This window comes from Rousettus aegyptiacus, unplaced genomic scaffold, assembly GCF_014176215.1.
Source record: "Rousettus aegyptiacus isolate mRouAeg1 unplaced genomic scaffold, mRouAeg1.p scaffold_m13_p_10, whole genome shotgun sequence".
NCBI lineage: Eukaryota > Metazoa > Chordata > Mammalia > Chiroptera > Pteropodidae > Rousettus > Rousettus aegyptiacus.
The window spans coordinates 73,500,711-73,514,392 of record NW_023416285.1 but is presented as its reverse complement, the minus strand read 5'-3'; the positions used below and the strand labels follow the sequence as shown (position 1 = coordinate 73,514,392).

The 13,682-nt window shown below is 35.3% G+C and overlaps 1 protein-coding gene across 3 annotated transcripts in view; it reads right to left on the bottom strand.

The window, feature by feature from the left end:
* Positions 1-2,375: 2,375 nt before the first annotated feature.
* Positions 2,376-13,682, bottom strand: part of PDS5A (PDS5 cohesin associated factor A) — a 109,831-nt gene continuing 98,524 nt past the window's right edge. For 2 of the 3 annotated variants that reach the window (XM_016119948.2, XM_036228027.1), the window contains exons 31-33: positions 13,101-13,209; positions 11,519-11,871; positions 2,376-5,008 (exon numbers count right to left, since the gene is read on the bottom strand). In XM_016119948.2, the coding sequence (XP_015975434.1) occupies positions 5,005-5,008; positions 11,519-11,871; positions 13,101-13,209 (466 nt within the window). In that variant the 3' untranslated portion in view covers positions 2,376-5,004. Of the gene's footprint in view, positions 5,009-11,514; positions 11,872-13,100; positions 13,210-13,682 lie in introns of those variants that run through there. The other variant, XM_036228028.1, reaches the window with a different exon arrangement.

Genomic DNA, 13,682 nt, shown 5'->3' with positions numbered 1-13,682 from the left:
AAAGTCAAATGGCAGTGAAGGACATGTGTTTGCACAATGGCTTTCTTGTTTCTACTTGTTATATTTGTAATTTCCTTCATCCTCCCATAGGAACTGTAAAATTTAGGTAACTCTGACCCTCTAAACACAAAGCCAAAATTATCAGTAAGATAGAAATTATGCATCAACAAAGATCAGGCCTTTGGACAACAAACACTTTACTGCCATTTATATTGCCATTGTGATGAGAAAGTGGAATTAATTGGAGACTGGAGATGTTCTAATATTTGCGTTTATAAAATCTTTGTGGGAGTTTTTCTCTGAATTGGCTTTGGAGACTGAGACCTGCTTGACTATGGGATGGTGAGTGTCTTGTGGTCAGGAAAAGATCCTAATTGTGTGGATGTTTGGAGAAAAAGCAGTGGTGATCTGTCTAGTTTTGAGTCCAATGAGCCATGACTTCTAAAAAGAGGCAGGCCCTGCCGCACATAATTATAAGCCAAGCTGACAAAATGTAGAGACTCAGGCCTCCTGGGCCTATTCTACACACAGTTAAAAGAGTTTCCGTAAAATGGTCTCATTAAGTCAGGTCGTTTTAGCAATACTGGCATTCTGCCTTTCAGCTTGAAGCCTGAGGTGGGATGCAAAGAGGCAGGTCCTCTTTTGTCTTTGCACCTGAACTTTCTCTTGGAGGGTACACTCCATCACAGGCCAGGGGAACCCAGATGGCAAAACTGCCAACACCTTCCTGAGGAAAAGGGTTTCAGGAGGTTTTTTAGGGTAGGAGTGTATGGCCACCCGGGTGAACCTCCTGAAAAAGACTCACTGCCTGGGTCTCCACCAAATTTTGCTTCTTGGAGAAGCCCATTAAGTCTCCCTGGAATTAGTCTGTCCAAAGAAACCACAGTTATTATCAACCCACCTGAACTTGTGCATGGGATGAAGTGCACTCAACATGGTGGACAAGCAAAGTTTGGAGGCTGTGACCAGGTCATCCACAGTCTTCAAATAGAGCAAATCTTCACACATAGTTCGTATTGGTGAAGTAGCAGTACAGTACCGGCCCTTCCTCAGCTGCAGTTTGCTCACCCTATATTACTTCTGCCCGAAATCCCCTCAACCTGAAGAGCTGCCTCTTGCATGAAGTTCAGCTCATCCTAAGGCAGCACTGGCTTAGCCCAAACAAACATTTAAGGACAATTCTTAGAATGGCACCTCTCTATATAGAGGAGGTAGGGATTTTCTGCTTCTAACAGCATCTATCAAGTCTAGACTTAATGTTACCTGGAACAGTCCCACCTGCCTGTGTTGTGCTATTGTTTTATACCAAGTTCTCCCAAGACACCAACCTTGGTGTTTTAATCCCAGCCCCTGGCTGTACAGATTAAATACATACATGTGATGAAGAAAATTGTTACCCCCTACAGTTATTATTTTTTGGCTCCCACAGGTCTGGACCTTGCACTACAGCACTCCTGAGGTGTATAGCTGACCTCCGGTTGATTTTCAATCTTTACCTGGAAGAAAAGATGCAGTATGTTTCCTAAAAGGAATGGATTTTATTCGGAATGCGTGGTCTTTGCTACAAGAATAACTAGAGCATGAGAGGGAGGAAACTGCCTTATGTTAGCAATTAGTATTGATAAACATTGAGAAATAATGAAAACTGAAGTCATGGTCATCAGCCTGGCCCTTAGCCATGGGACCTTATATGTTTCTGTTGGACTTTGAAATGATACAAAATAATTACTTAAATGGAGGTGAAAAATTTGGAACTTTGGTTTGCAGGCTGAGGACGTATGTGATTATACATACAACTTGTAGGCAATGCCATCATTATTATTTAGGGGGGCTGCAAAGCTCGTCAGACTGATGGATACTTCTTGGTCTCCAGTAGTTCCTACTGAGTTTATTTATGTGAATAATGAAGAGGGAAAAGTATAGACAATGCAAGTATCAGAGTGTGGAATAATTATCCCACTGAGGGTAGAATATGAACCAGGGATAGCTTCTCTTCTCATTCTGTTCACCTCTTATTCCAGATACATTTATGTAATCTATTTGCTCTCCATGAAGTAACTCTTAAACTAAATAAGCATGTTTGAAATTTACAATAGATGTATCATAGATATATAAATGAAAGGCCACATGTTAGTTCTTAGGTTAAAAAGCAACTTCTAAAATTTCCCAGATGTTTATCAGAATTTATCGTCTATGTTCTACCTCAGTCATGGTAAGCCAGATCAGATTATGTAGCCAGGAAGTTTGAAGGTACATCTGATTTCTTAAGAAGATATGCAGACTCCAGAATCTAAACAGAAAATATGCAAAGACATTTTATCAGCTTGTGACACGCCAGAGGTGTACATGAATATTCAGGGCTCCACACTACTACATAATGCTGCATTTCTTGATTTTATTTCAAACAATGCATATTTTTAGCATTTTATGGTAGGATTTTACACTTGTCATTTACACAAATTACAAGGTTCTGCTTCAAGTCTTTAAAAAATTTTTAAAAATTCAGCCCATGTGCAGCACGATAATATGCAAAACTACTTTACATTATACACACTTTTTATCAAAGAAGATACAAAATTCTGGCTTGTAGTTTTAGACAAATACAAGAAGCTTCAAACTAGACACAAAGGGTTAACATTAATTTTCAAATATAAGTCTGCACTTTGTGTTGTATTTCTCTGAGATGTAAATACTAAATTCCTAAAGGATTTTACTTTTTCTTTTTTTAAAGGAAAACTGACAAGTTTCCCTTAAGCAAGTCCCTCCCCATCAGCTCAATCTTCCTATCATCCTACTCTCCCATCCCTTAGTGCCAGACACTTGCATCACATTAACAAAATCAGGGGTGGGCCATTTACATACATGTGAACCAGATGCTTTCAGCTATCTCCTCTCCCGCAAAAATCTAAGCAGCCATAAGCTGATGCAAATGGTTCTGCTACATTATAACAAATATGACACTGGGTAATCTTGTCAGCTGTGATGCTAATTAATTAAAAGGAGTTGAGAAAGAAGGTCCCTACAAGTGTGCTTTTTATTGGTGACAAATTCTTGGCGTTGAGAATCAAGTTGTCTGATGCTAAGAGAACTTTAAAATCTTTCTAAATAGAACATGCCCACTGATTGCTTGAAGGACTTCTCTGATGTTTATGCATAGATAATCTTTTTCAGCACGTTGGAAGCAGTATTTTATACTTTCTTTCTAAAGGGGTATGGAGGCAATAGGAAGAGTAGGGCTTTTTCTGCCCCTTTAAAATATACTGTTTTCTATTACTGGAACCCATTGTTTCCTAACCATTATTTGATACCTAAATGTGTGTATATGCATATTTAAAAGAATTACCCATCTTTCATTCAGTCAATATACAGACAACTCTTGATTATCTATGAGAATGTAAGTGACATTTACTACCAGTAAATTTCACATTTAACATAATCATTCTTTTTGGACACAGCTCATGTTCACTGTTTTACATCCTATGTAGACTACGGCCTATCGAGACCAAGTTAAAAAGCAAACATTGTTTACATCTTCTAACCCATGTTAGGTATGTGTAAGGAAACTGAGCTCATTAAGCGAGGGCTTTGAGAAAGAGCCTAAAGTGGAGAAGGCGGGCAGGTTGTAACTCAGAGCGTGAGAAAGGACAAATTTCAAGTGCCTCCTGAATTAGTTCTTATAATAAGCCTTCATGATTTTAAGTTTATGATTACTGAAAAATTCAAAACCTGAGGCATAGTCACTTTTATATAGATAAAGGAGAGTTGACTGTAATCATGTTTATGACTTTAGCCCTTTCACATAAAAATTTTACAACATAATATGATAAAAAGATTAAGACTACCATGACATCTAGAAGCATTTATTTTATGCAAAAACTTAAATATGATTATGTGTACACAAAAAGTGCACACATTACCTATGCTGAACAATGCCAAAAAAACAATATATTGATGAAACAGCTGTCTTCTAAAATAAACATAAAAACTGAGCCGACTGGGGGACAAAAGCAAAACACTTATTTCCCAGTAACTCAATGCTAAAAATTCATAGCAATCCTAAATACCTCCAACTTTCCTTACAAAGCTGCCAAAGTCCAAATATTTTAAAAAATTGACTTTTTTTTACATCAATAATAAAAATCTGGTGACAAACATTATAAAACCAACCAAATGAGGAAGCCTTTACTCCTTTAAAATTCTAAATATTCCAACATAATCACAGGAGTAAAAACCATTTTAAAGTGATATGCATTATGAAACAACAATATGTACATTTATTGCAAATTATATTAAACTAAAATGGAGGGGAATCAAAATATGAAGTGATATGAAATCAATAATTTTAATTATTTTCTCACTCTGATAAAAATCAGAAAGCAACATTTATAAAATTGCCACCATATCACTTTTCATAGCAGGGAACTGAAATCTGTACATCTCATTTTTGCAGAAAAGTAGGCAGGCAGAAAGAATTATACATAAAAGTTTCCAAAAAGGAAAAACAAAGAAATATTTAATGTGATCTCTTTTCTTCTAAAAAATTAGTTCAGTAGACTTCTATTTTTTTGTGTAACATGGGAATTCCTGGCTCTAAAATTGATGAATTTTCAGTATCAGTGTAAGGACATCCTATTACTTTTTTAAAAATAAAAACTGCAGCATGGATATTAACGATGTATTATGCCTTTAAACTCCAGATATGCAGTAACTGGAACCAAGTGTTAAGCAATTTGCTTAATTATTGACTTTTCATAAGAAAAGTCTTGGAGGAGGAATAGAGTTGCTTTTAGCTTCTCAAGAGTTTCTGCTGTACATTTCCATCGAAAGATTTATGGTCATGTGAAAAGGAAGTAACAGTTTCTTTCAGTTTTCAAGGCAGAGAGTGTGTGTTCTGAAGTTAACTTCATTTTCTTTTCAGGGACATTTTTAATCCAAGTTTTTGCAGAAGCTGGAGCCTGCTTCTGTTTGGCCTTCATTTTCTCCCTTTGCAAATGAGTTTTCTTTTTACCTTGGGGATAGTAGAAGAAAGCAAAGTTAGAAAAGATATAAACAGGAAAACAAACTAGAATTCATTTCTATAGTTATTAGCTAAAATTTGAAAAGCTTTTTTTCCATTTTTCACTTGAGACTTTACTTGGAAAGAGACTTTCCCTAAACTACATAAAAACAAAATAACAATGAAGTTTTTCTTTTGAATAATTAAGTGCTGCTACCCAATGCCTGATATGCTTAACAACAATAAAAATAAAACCTATTATTTAAAATAACTATCATTTTTAATACTTTAAAAGTGATATTATAGAAAAAAATTACTGGATACTACAGCAAATGAATTTATAAGCAGCAAAATAACTTCTGCCTCTTGAACTGTGTAAGCAAATACATTTCGTATACAAAAAAAAAAGGAGGAGGAAAATTTAGCTTAATTCTATTAATTAAGGTTAGAGGAATCCTCGACTAGTAGGGAGGAAATTCCTATCTCTGGAAGCATAAAGGAGTGGGATATGGTCTCTTTCTAGTCTTCCCTCACCTACTTGTCTTTGGGAGGAGGAAGAACCCATCTAATAGGTGAGGGGGTAAAGAGAGGAACTTGGCCTCACCTAGATTTGTTCTCTTTTGTCCCCAAAAGGTGCATTCTGGTCTACCTGTGGTTCAATTTAGGGGCAAGGCATTAGTAGCCACCTGGCCTATATTATTCCACATTTTAAATGAGCTGCATCAGTACTAAGACTGTCTCTTTCTCAACAATTTCGAACTTGGGAGAGAAGTAACGGAGTTGTTTACTTATATTCTCAACCCCTAATACTAATATTACATATACAATTTATAAAAATAACAATGCTTTAAAAAAGGCTAGGTGATTAGAAATCTTACAGAGACTATTAAATTAACTTGTTATAATATACAAAACAAATTCAATCATATGATATCAAAGAGTCCTCTATAAGCTGCCTGTTGCATCTCCAGGAAGCCTTCCTTTACTATCTCTGAGTTCTCAGTATCTTCCTGGCTGCTTTCACAGACTTTTAAATGACCCAGATCCCTGGAAGAATTTCCTGGACTTGATTCTATATCCCAAAGTGAAACGTCAGCACTTCCAAGCACTTGGCTTCTGAAAATTTTCATACTATTTTGATAAAATTCACTTGTTACTAAAAGTATATTCATATCAAACTAATATATGGTTATTTAACACATGAGGATACACACTTAGGGGCCACTCTAATTTCAAGATTTGAACTTATGTGATATGAGGAAACTTTCTTAATATACAAACAAATAAGCACGGGAAATCAGGAAATTCTTCGCTTAAAAAAATAAAAATTCCAAGATTCTTAACACTTCCACACTAAGCATGCTAAGCAAAATATATTAATCCAAAGATGGGAAAACTGTAGTCTGTTATCCTATAGATAATTTCTTTAAATTTATAGTTTCCTTAGAAGTCCCAAGTTTAATGACTGTTTCTCCACTGGTGTTTACTGATAATTTTTTTGTGAAAGAGGTTGGCCTTAAGTGTGTATAAAACATCCTCAAGAGTCAGCAGACCTATAAAAACACATTTTTAATGTGAAATGTTTGGAATTGTTTGCCATTTGGATAATAGCTCAAAAACATAAGGAAGAACAAATGAATTAAACAACTGAAATGATGATCACCTAAAACTTTAAAGTCAACATTAACTGTCCAGTTGTTCAGATACTGTTTCCTGATCATATTATACAAATGGCTGATTTTTATAAAGGCATAGAGTGAATTCAAGAAATTTTCTCACAAGAAGTTACAATTCCAAATGGAGCTCAAAATATAAACAGGAACATTTATTGGAGAATACACACAAACAGAGTAAATAGCTGAGGGAATACATTTCCTGCAAAAATCCAAAGGGATCTAAAAATTCAATAGTTAAGTTTACAAGTAAAAATGCTCAGCATCAACTCCCAGATTATGAAGTAAAACCTATGCCAGTAAAATTGTGTATATACCATCATCCATGTTTTGGTGGAATAAAGTATTCATCCTTGAGTTAGTAAATAAATTATACAAGTAGCAATCATACCAAACATAATTATTATTTACCTAATGTTGTCAGTAAGAAGACCTAGTACAAGAAATTCTAGAGGGTTAGTACTTGACACACATTATAAGTGATGGCTGTGATATTAAAATGGTTCTAGAGGCTACCATTTATCAATTTCACATAACAGGGCTGAATGATTAAAAGAAGTAACAAACACAGCATCTGGGCTGTGGTTGGCATATGCTAGGGCCTCAAAATAATTGTCATCAAGTATTTAATAAAATTTTAATAGTTATACAATATGATAATAATATAAATACTAAGTGACAAAATGGTGCAAATTTTCTGGAGGTGGTACTAGCATAAGGTGTAGACTTGGCTACTTTGAGGGGATCCCATACTCAGACTGACAAAGGAGTATGTGGAGTAAAGACGACTAGGGTAATGTTAGGAGAGGTTCTTTGCAGGTGTTACTGTGGTGACAGATGTGACCAGGGCAGGAGCTGACCATCTAGGAAGTGAGAAATTAAACAAGGTAAAGGAAAAGACTGATAAAAGTGGCATCTGGATGCAGGGCCACTGAAAAGCACTAAGGCCTTAATTATCAAAGTTTTGTATTCAAGCTTAAAATCCATGAGTAAACTACTTTAGCGTAGCACTCCAGATCTGTCTCCATAATGCAAGGCCCCTAGCCCTTGCTCTGAGTTGCCAGGGCAGTATGTGAGTTGATTCCGTTACCCTGGGTTCATCCTTTGATGTTTGGCAACACTATTTACTCTTTTACTAATTAGCTGGTTGAAATTGTAATGATAACCTTAATAGAATGATTCAAAGTGTTATGTTAATTCTATATTCAGAATTGTTCAATCATGTGGCTTTAACCTGTATCTGATCCTCATCAGGTCTCAAGAAAATACAGGTGGAATATCAAATCAATCACAGGTAATACTTGCAGTTAATAAAAATTATGTTTAGAATTTTGTAGGAAGCTACAGCTCCACTTAAAATAAAAATAATGCTGGCACCTTCAGGATTTTAAACGTTTAACATTTTCTCAAGTTGAAGGGCAGTTAAAACATCAGCTGAGTCACAAACAATAAACTTTTGTTTCAGTGTCTGTCTATTCCATCATTTGGTGACCTATACATCAAAACACCCCCTTTTACACATTAAGAGAAAAAATAATGAGTTCTGAATGGTCATAGTTGAAAATGTTTCAAAATATTGCATAAGTTAGAGGAGAACAAAACCACAGCTACCACTGTTAGCAGTACACTGAGGCAGTTATTAAGGGATTTGAAGCCCTGCTGGTGGGTGGTACTGACCAGATGACCTTTGAAAGTAATTTTTTCAGGTCTAATCTCCTTATTTCTACTAATATGTGCCAAGAACCAGGCAAAATATCTCCCACAGATTCTACCTAATTTTCACCATAGTCTGACAATGTTTTTAGCATTAAGTGCTTTTTTATGTTTGCCACTTTCAAAAACATCTGATCTCTCTCTTGGTTTTTTCCTCTCATGTTAAAATGCAGGGGCTTTTGTTTGCATATACTCTGAAAGAGGTTAAAAAGATGACTATAGCTGATCTGTTTTGTTTAACCTGTGATTATTTAAAATAAGCTAGCTTTTTATGTAATAGTTATAAAAATTCACTGTATGCAACTATACTCTGCTTTATGGGAATTATTACCTGTATGAACTACACTGACTATTTAAAATATGCAAGTAAGTTATTTTCAAAGCATTCTGTGTTATACCAGTTTTGTGTGCATGTGTAGTACCTGTAGAATTAAAACTTAGTTTTACCTTAAAAGTACAATATATAGTATAGTGGTTACAAATGTCTAGGTTTAATCCTGGCCCCACACTATTTATATAAACCAAGAAACTAAAAACTACATAGACCCTCTATGCCTGGATTTCCTTCTCTTGTAAACTGGGACAATGACAGAGATATTGTAAGGATTAAACAGGTTAACAAAGAGTGCAGAATTTAGCCTGGCTCATAATAAGCACTATATTAGTGTTAGTTATTCTTATGCATCAATTTTTTTGTAATAAAATATATATTACATAAAATTTACCATTTTAATCATTTTTAAGTACACAGTTCAGTGGCATTAAGTGCATTCACACTGTTGTGCAATCATTGCCATGTATCCCTAACCTTTTCATCTCCCAAACTTAAACTCTGTGTCTAGTAAACTCTCTGACAACTACCATTGCCTGCTCCTGGCAACTACCATTTTACCTACTATCTCTATAAATCTGACTACTTTAGGTTCCTCAAATAAGTGGAATATAGTCTTTGTCCTTTTGGGTCTGGCTGATTTCACTTAGCATAATATCCTTAAAATTCACCTATATGTTTTTTCAGAATTTCACTGTTTTATGTAATAACTGTAAAAATAATACTTATATTTTTGCTGTATCAATCAACAGACCTAAAAGTGAAAGTTTTCTATTCTCTTGTGGAGTTAACAAGCTGGGGAAGTATACTCTTCAAGGGCAAGAATCTATCCATTTTGGATACTTTTGTATTGCTAGTACTCAGCACAATGCCTGGCACTCTAATTAATAAAGTGTTTGTTAAAAGAGTGAATGAGAAGAACAGGAACAATACTGATGTGCCTATAATGCATTTCATTCCATGCAAGAGGATATCATGAGCAAGTCCCTAAAGTTAGGTTTTGCTGAATCATTCATCAGGATTCTAAGACTAAGTTATGATGATAGAGTTTAAGGACAGAATTGAATATTAGGTTTGGGAAAGAATGGAAAAGACAAAAGGAAGCTTGGCAGAAAGTTTCAGAATGTACTTCTATGCTGTGTGTGATGACCCGTACTATTCTGTGAGGGTGAGGAATGGCTAGAATTCTAGATCCTTTGGAGCAGTCTGTGGCCTGTTAGGAACCAGGCCACATAGCAGGAAGTGAACAGTGGGCTAGTGAAGCTTCCATTGTATTTGCAGCAGCTCCCTAGTGTAGCATCACCACCTCAGCTCCACCTCAGGTTATCGGGCATTAGATTCTCATAGGTGTACTGGTCCCTGGTGCCAAAAATGTTGGGGACCACTGCTGTAGAACTACCATAATTAAGACAGCTTGATATTGATGGAAAAAAAAAAAAAAGACAAAGAATAGTGAAACAAAATAGGGAATCCAGAAGTAGGCCCAAACTTATACAGTCAACTGATCTTTGAGAAAGGAGTAATTTGATAAAAAAAAAAAAAAAAAGGAACAGTATTTTCAACAAATAGCGCTAGAACAACTGGACATCCATATGCATCCATAAAGGGACCACTGCTTTAGAGAATCCTGGCAGTCTCCAAGGAAACTGTACGACTTCTGTGTAACTGAAATGTGTATTAAGGGATAAAGAAACTAGAATTCAAAACAATGGTTATGACAATTACTGAGCATTTATTTTGTGCAAGACACTTCGTTAAGTGTTTTATATTTATTGATCCATTTAATTTTTAGAACATCCTTTGAAGAAGGAAGGTGTTATCATACTGTTTTACTGATGAAAAGGAGGCCACAGTTAAATATTTTGTTCCAAGACAAAAGTCCAGGAGGTTTGAGGAGAAAAGTAATCTGCTTCCAGTACTGGCTTTCATGACTATACTTATTTGTCCATAAAACTAGAAGTTAGTAGGAGAAATGCCCATTACTTAGATCAGGTTTGGGCCTGGATCTGCTGCTATAAAGAAAAATGGCTCCAAACTTCAGAATTTTATAAATAGTAATTTAGGAACACACATGTTTCAGTAACACTGTAATTTATAAAAATACTGAAGTAGAATGGTGAGGGTATCCTGAGGTTATCAAAGCTGGCTCAGATGTTTATAATCTAATTCAGAGGGAGAGGAGTTAGGTACAGGTATACAAGGAAAAAGGGAGAAGCGTAGGGCTAAGTTCAAATTGTAGGTCAAATATGGAAGGAACCAACTTCTAGATCTCCAACTGGGGCACCCCTGTTACAGTGTGGAAAATCTGAAATCCCAGCCCAAGAATAATCAAAGATGAGCAGCCTGTGAGGTTGTTTCATTAACATAGATGTGGGGAGAGGTAAGTTGTTGGCTTATATTAAAATTGTAACAAGAGCAATTAAAGAGCAGGAATATATCTGTTCATGTGTCATGACTTCTTTCTTCTCCATTCTGGGACTTCTGTATCCAAAAAATAGCCATTTGTTTTAAATAAATCCTGTGCAAGTATGTGAATGACACCAAGCAAAAAATAATATTGCCCTTACTACTGAACAGAATATCAAAATACCATATCCTAATTAAAAATTAACCAAAGACAAAAAGGTGATGTCCCTTCTAACTGATGTCCTGAATGTTATGAAATAAAAACAACTGCCCTAACCTACTTAAGAAAACCAAAGGCAGTTTTCACTCCCAAATGCCTACGTATTTAGGGGTGATTGATAGACACATACTAAGAATAAATGTCTAAATTCAAAGTTCACAAAGAATGGTATACATTACCTTTGTAAGTCAATTTGTCTCTCTGCTGGTGCTGCCTTTTTGGCTACATCCTGCAGTTTGGGTGCTTTGGCATTACCTGCTTCCAAACCCCCAGGGCTTTCCTGACTAACTGCAGCTCTCTTTCTTCCCTTGCTTAGAGATTTATTTATATCATCATTTTTGGTTGCATTGCCCTGAGATTCAGACTTGGGTCGACGTCCTCTCCTGGGCTTTGAAGGGGTAGGTGGTCCTGATTCATCTACTTTCTCATCTGTTTTCTGTTGGATATTCTCTGCACCAGCTGCTGTTACTGTTCTTTTCTTGCCTCGATCACTGCTGATGTTGCCCTGGGTAGCTTGATCAGAATTAATCTCCTAAAAAGAGCACAAAACAATTCAATAAACACAAATTCCTTAAATATCAATGATCTGTATTAGAAGGAAGTATTCTGAAAGTATTTTAGAAGAGTTGGGATTCCAGGTTGTCTATTTAACTGCCTGCACGCCATGATAAATGCAAACTCTTTGAGGGTAAGGACTGAGCATGGTGTTTACCATGGTGCTTGACACATCTAATGCACTCAATAAGTGCTTATTAAAAATGCACAGTGGATATAGGTCCTTTTTATTTATGGTATGCTCTAAATTTTTAAACTTTTCAAAAGAGAGGAGCATGTTTTCATAGTTCGGTATGCTATTTTCTTTCTCTATGATCCATCTAACTATAATAATCTTTGTAGTTCTGTGACATAAAGTTCTTAAATTTTTCACTCCACTCATTCAATCTTTTGTCTCTTCTTACTGCATCAATCCTTAACCTACTTTTTTCCTGAACATTTTCCTTTTCTTTTTTCTTCTAGTGTAGGATATATGTTACATATATTAAGCTATCTAAACATATTCAAAGTAATAAAATCCCATTTTAATATAACAGACATAGGAGTAACAATAGTTTTCAGAATGAAAGTGACCTTTTTATGAATTATATATTTAAAAATCAATAACTTTGATAAGATTTTAATTGCTTCAAGGGAAACAAAAGAATACTATCACCCAAAAAATTAGACTCTATCTTTTCAATTAATAATTTAATCTTCATTTCCCTCAGAAAAACTTTTCAGAAACTGGAGAAGAAAATATCACAAATCTTTCACATTTCAAGAAAATAGCTAAGAAAATTGGCTGCCATAGTTTAAAAGTCAACAACAAAGAATGCAGCTATTAAACAAAAACTCAAACATTTTAAAAGGTTCGCTAAAAAGTTTGACTTTTATAAATATAACAGAAACAAAACAGTGCTGACCCTGGCAGGAGTCAATAAACTTTTGAAAGTAAGATCTCATAAACTCTCAATTCCTATGTTTTGGAGAAATAAGATGAGAGGATATGCATTATAAACTCTTATAAAATGAAGTAAATGAAGTAAGTGGATGTAGGCAGAGAGTGGAGGCACACTAAATATAGCATGGAGTGGTATAATATACATATTATAACTATATTCTTCACTGTGAGTTTAAGCTCTTCATGGGTTTCTTACCTCTACCATGAAATTTTTAATAAGAATCTCCATGGGAGAACTCTACTTGCTAAATGTTAAAATTTACCTTATTCTTTACTGGGTCAATATTCTTTACAGGTGTGACGGAAATAATTCTCACAGGGTTCTCTTCATTTTCACTAACTCCAGTTTCTGCTGCCTCTGAACTCTGTTCCCTGTTGAAGGAAAATAAACCAAAGCTACTTTATTTCACCACATGAATAGAATGTCTACATTTACCATACCAATAAAGAAACAAGAGACTCGGGCTAGTTTAGAAGCCTGGCCAAGTGAAGCAATGTTATCAAGATTCAGATCTGTGTTTACAGACAACTGCTCTATGATATCACGTAATATGATTTTCATTTAACCTTACTAATTAATGTAAGACAGAAATGACTGTCTAAAACCACCTGATAGAAAGATTAGCTGCCAAGAAACAAAACAGCACAACTATTCTAAGCCCATCTCTTGGAGGTGGAAAACCCTAAAACAAAATTACAATGATTATAGTATAGTTTATACTATAGTATAGTTGTCTCCGGTTTCTGCCAATTCTCTACAAGGGTGAGGGATGCAAGAGGCCACAGGGAGGGTGTTTGAGTCCCATCATCTATGTAAACAACAGATGTTCATGTCAATTTAATTT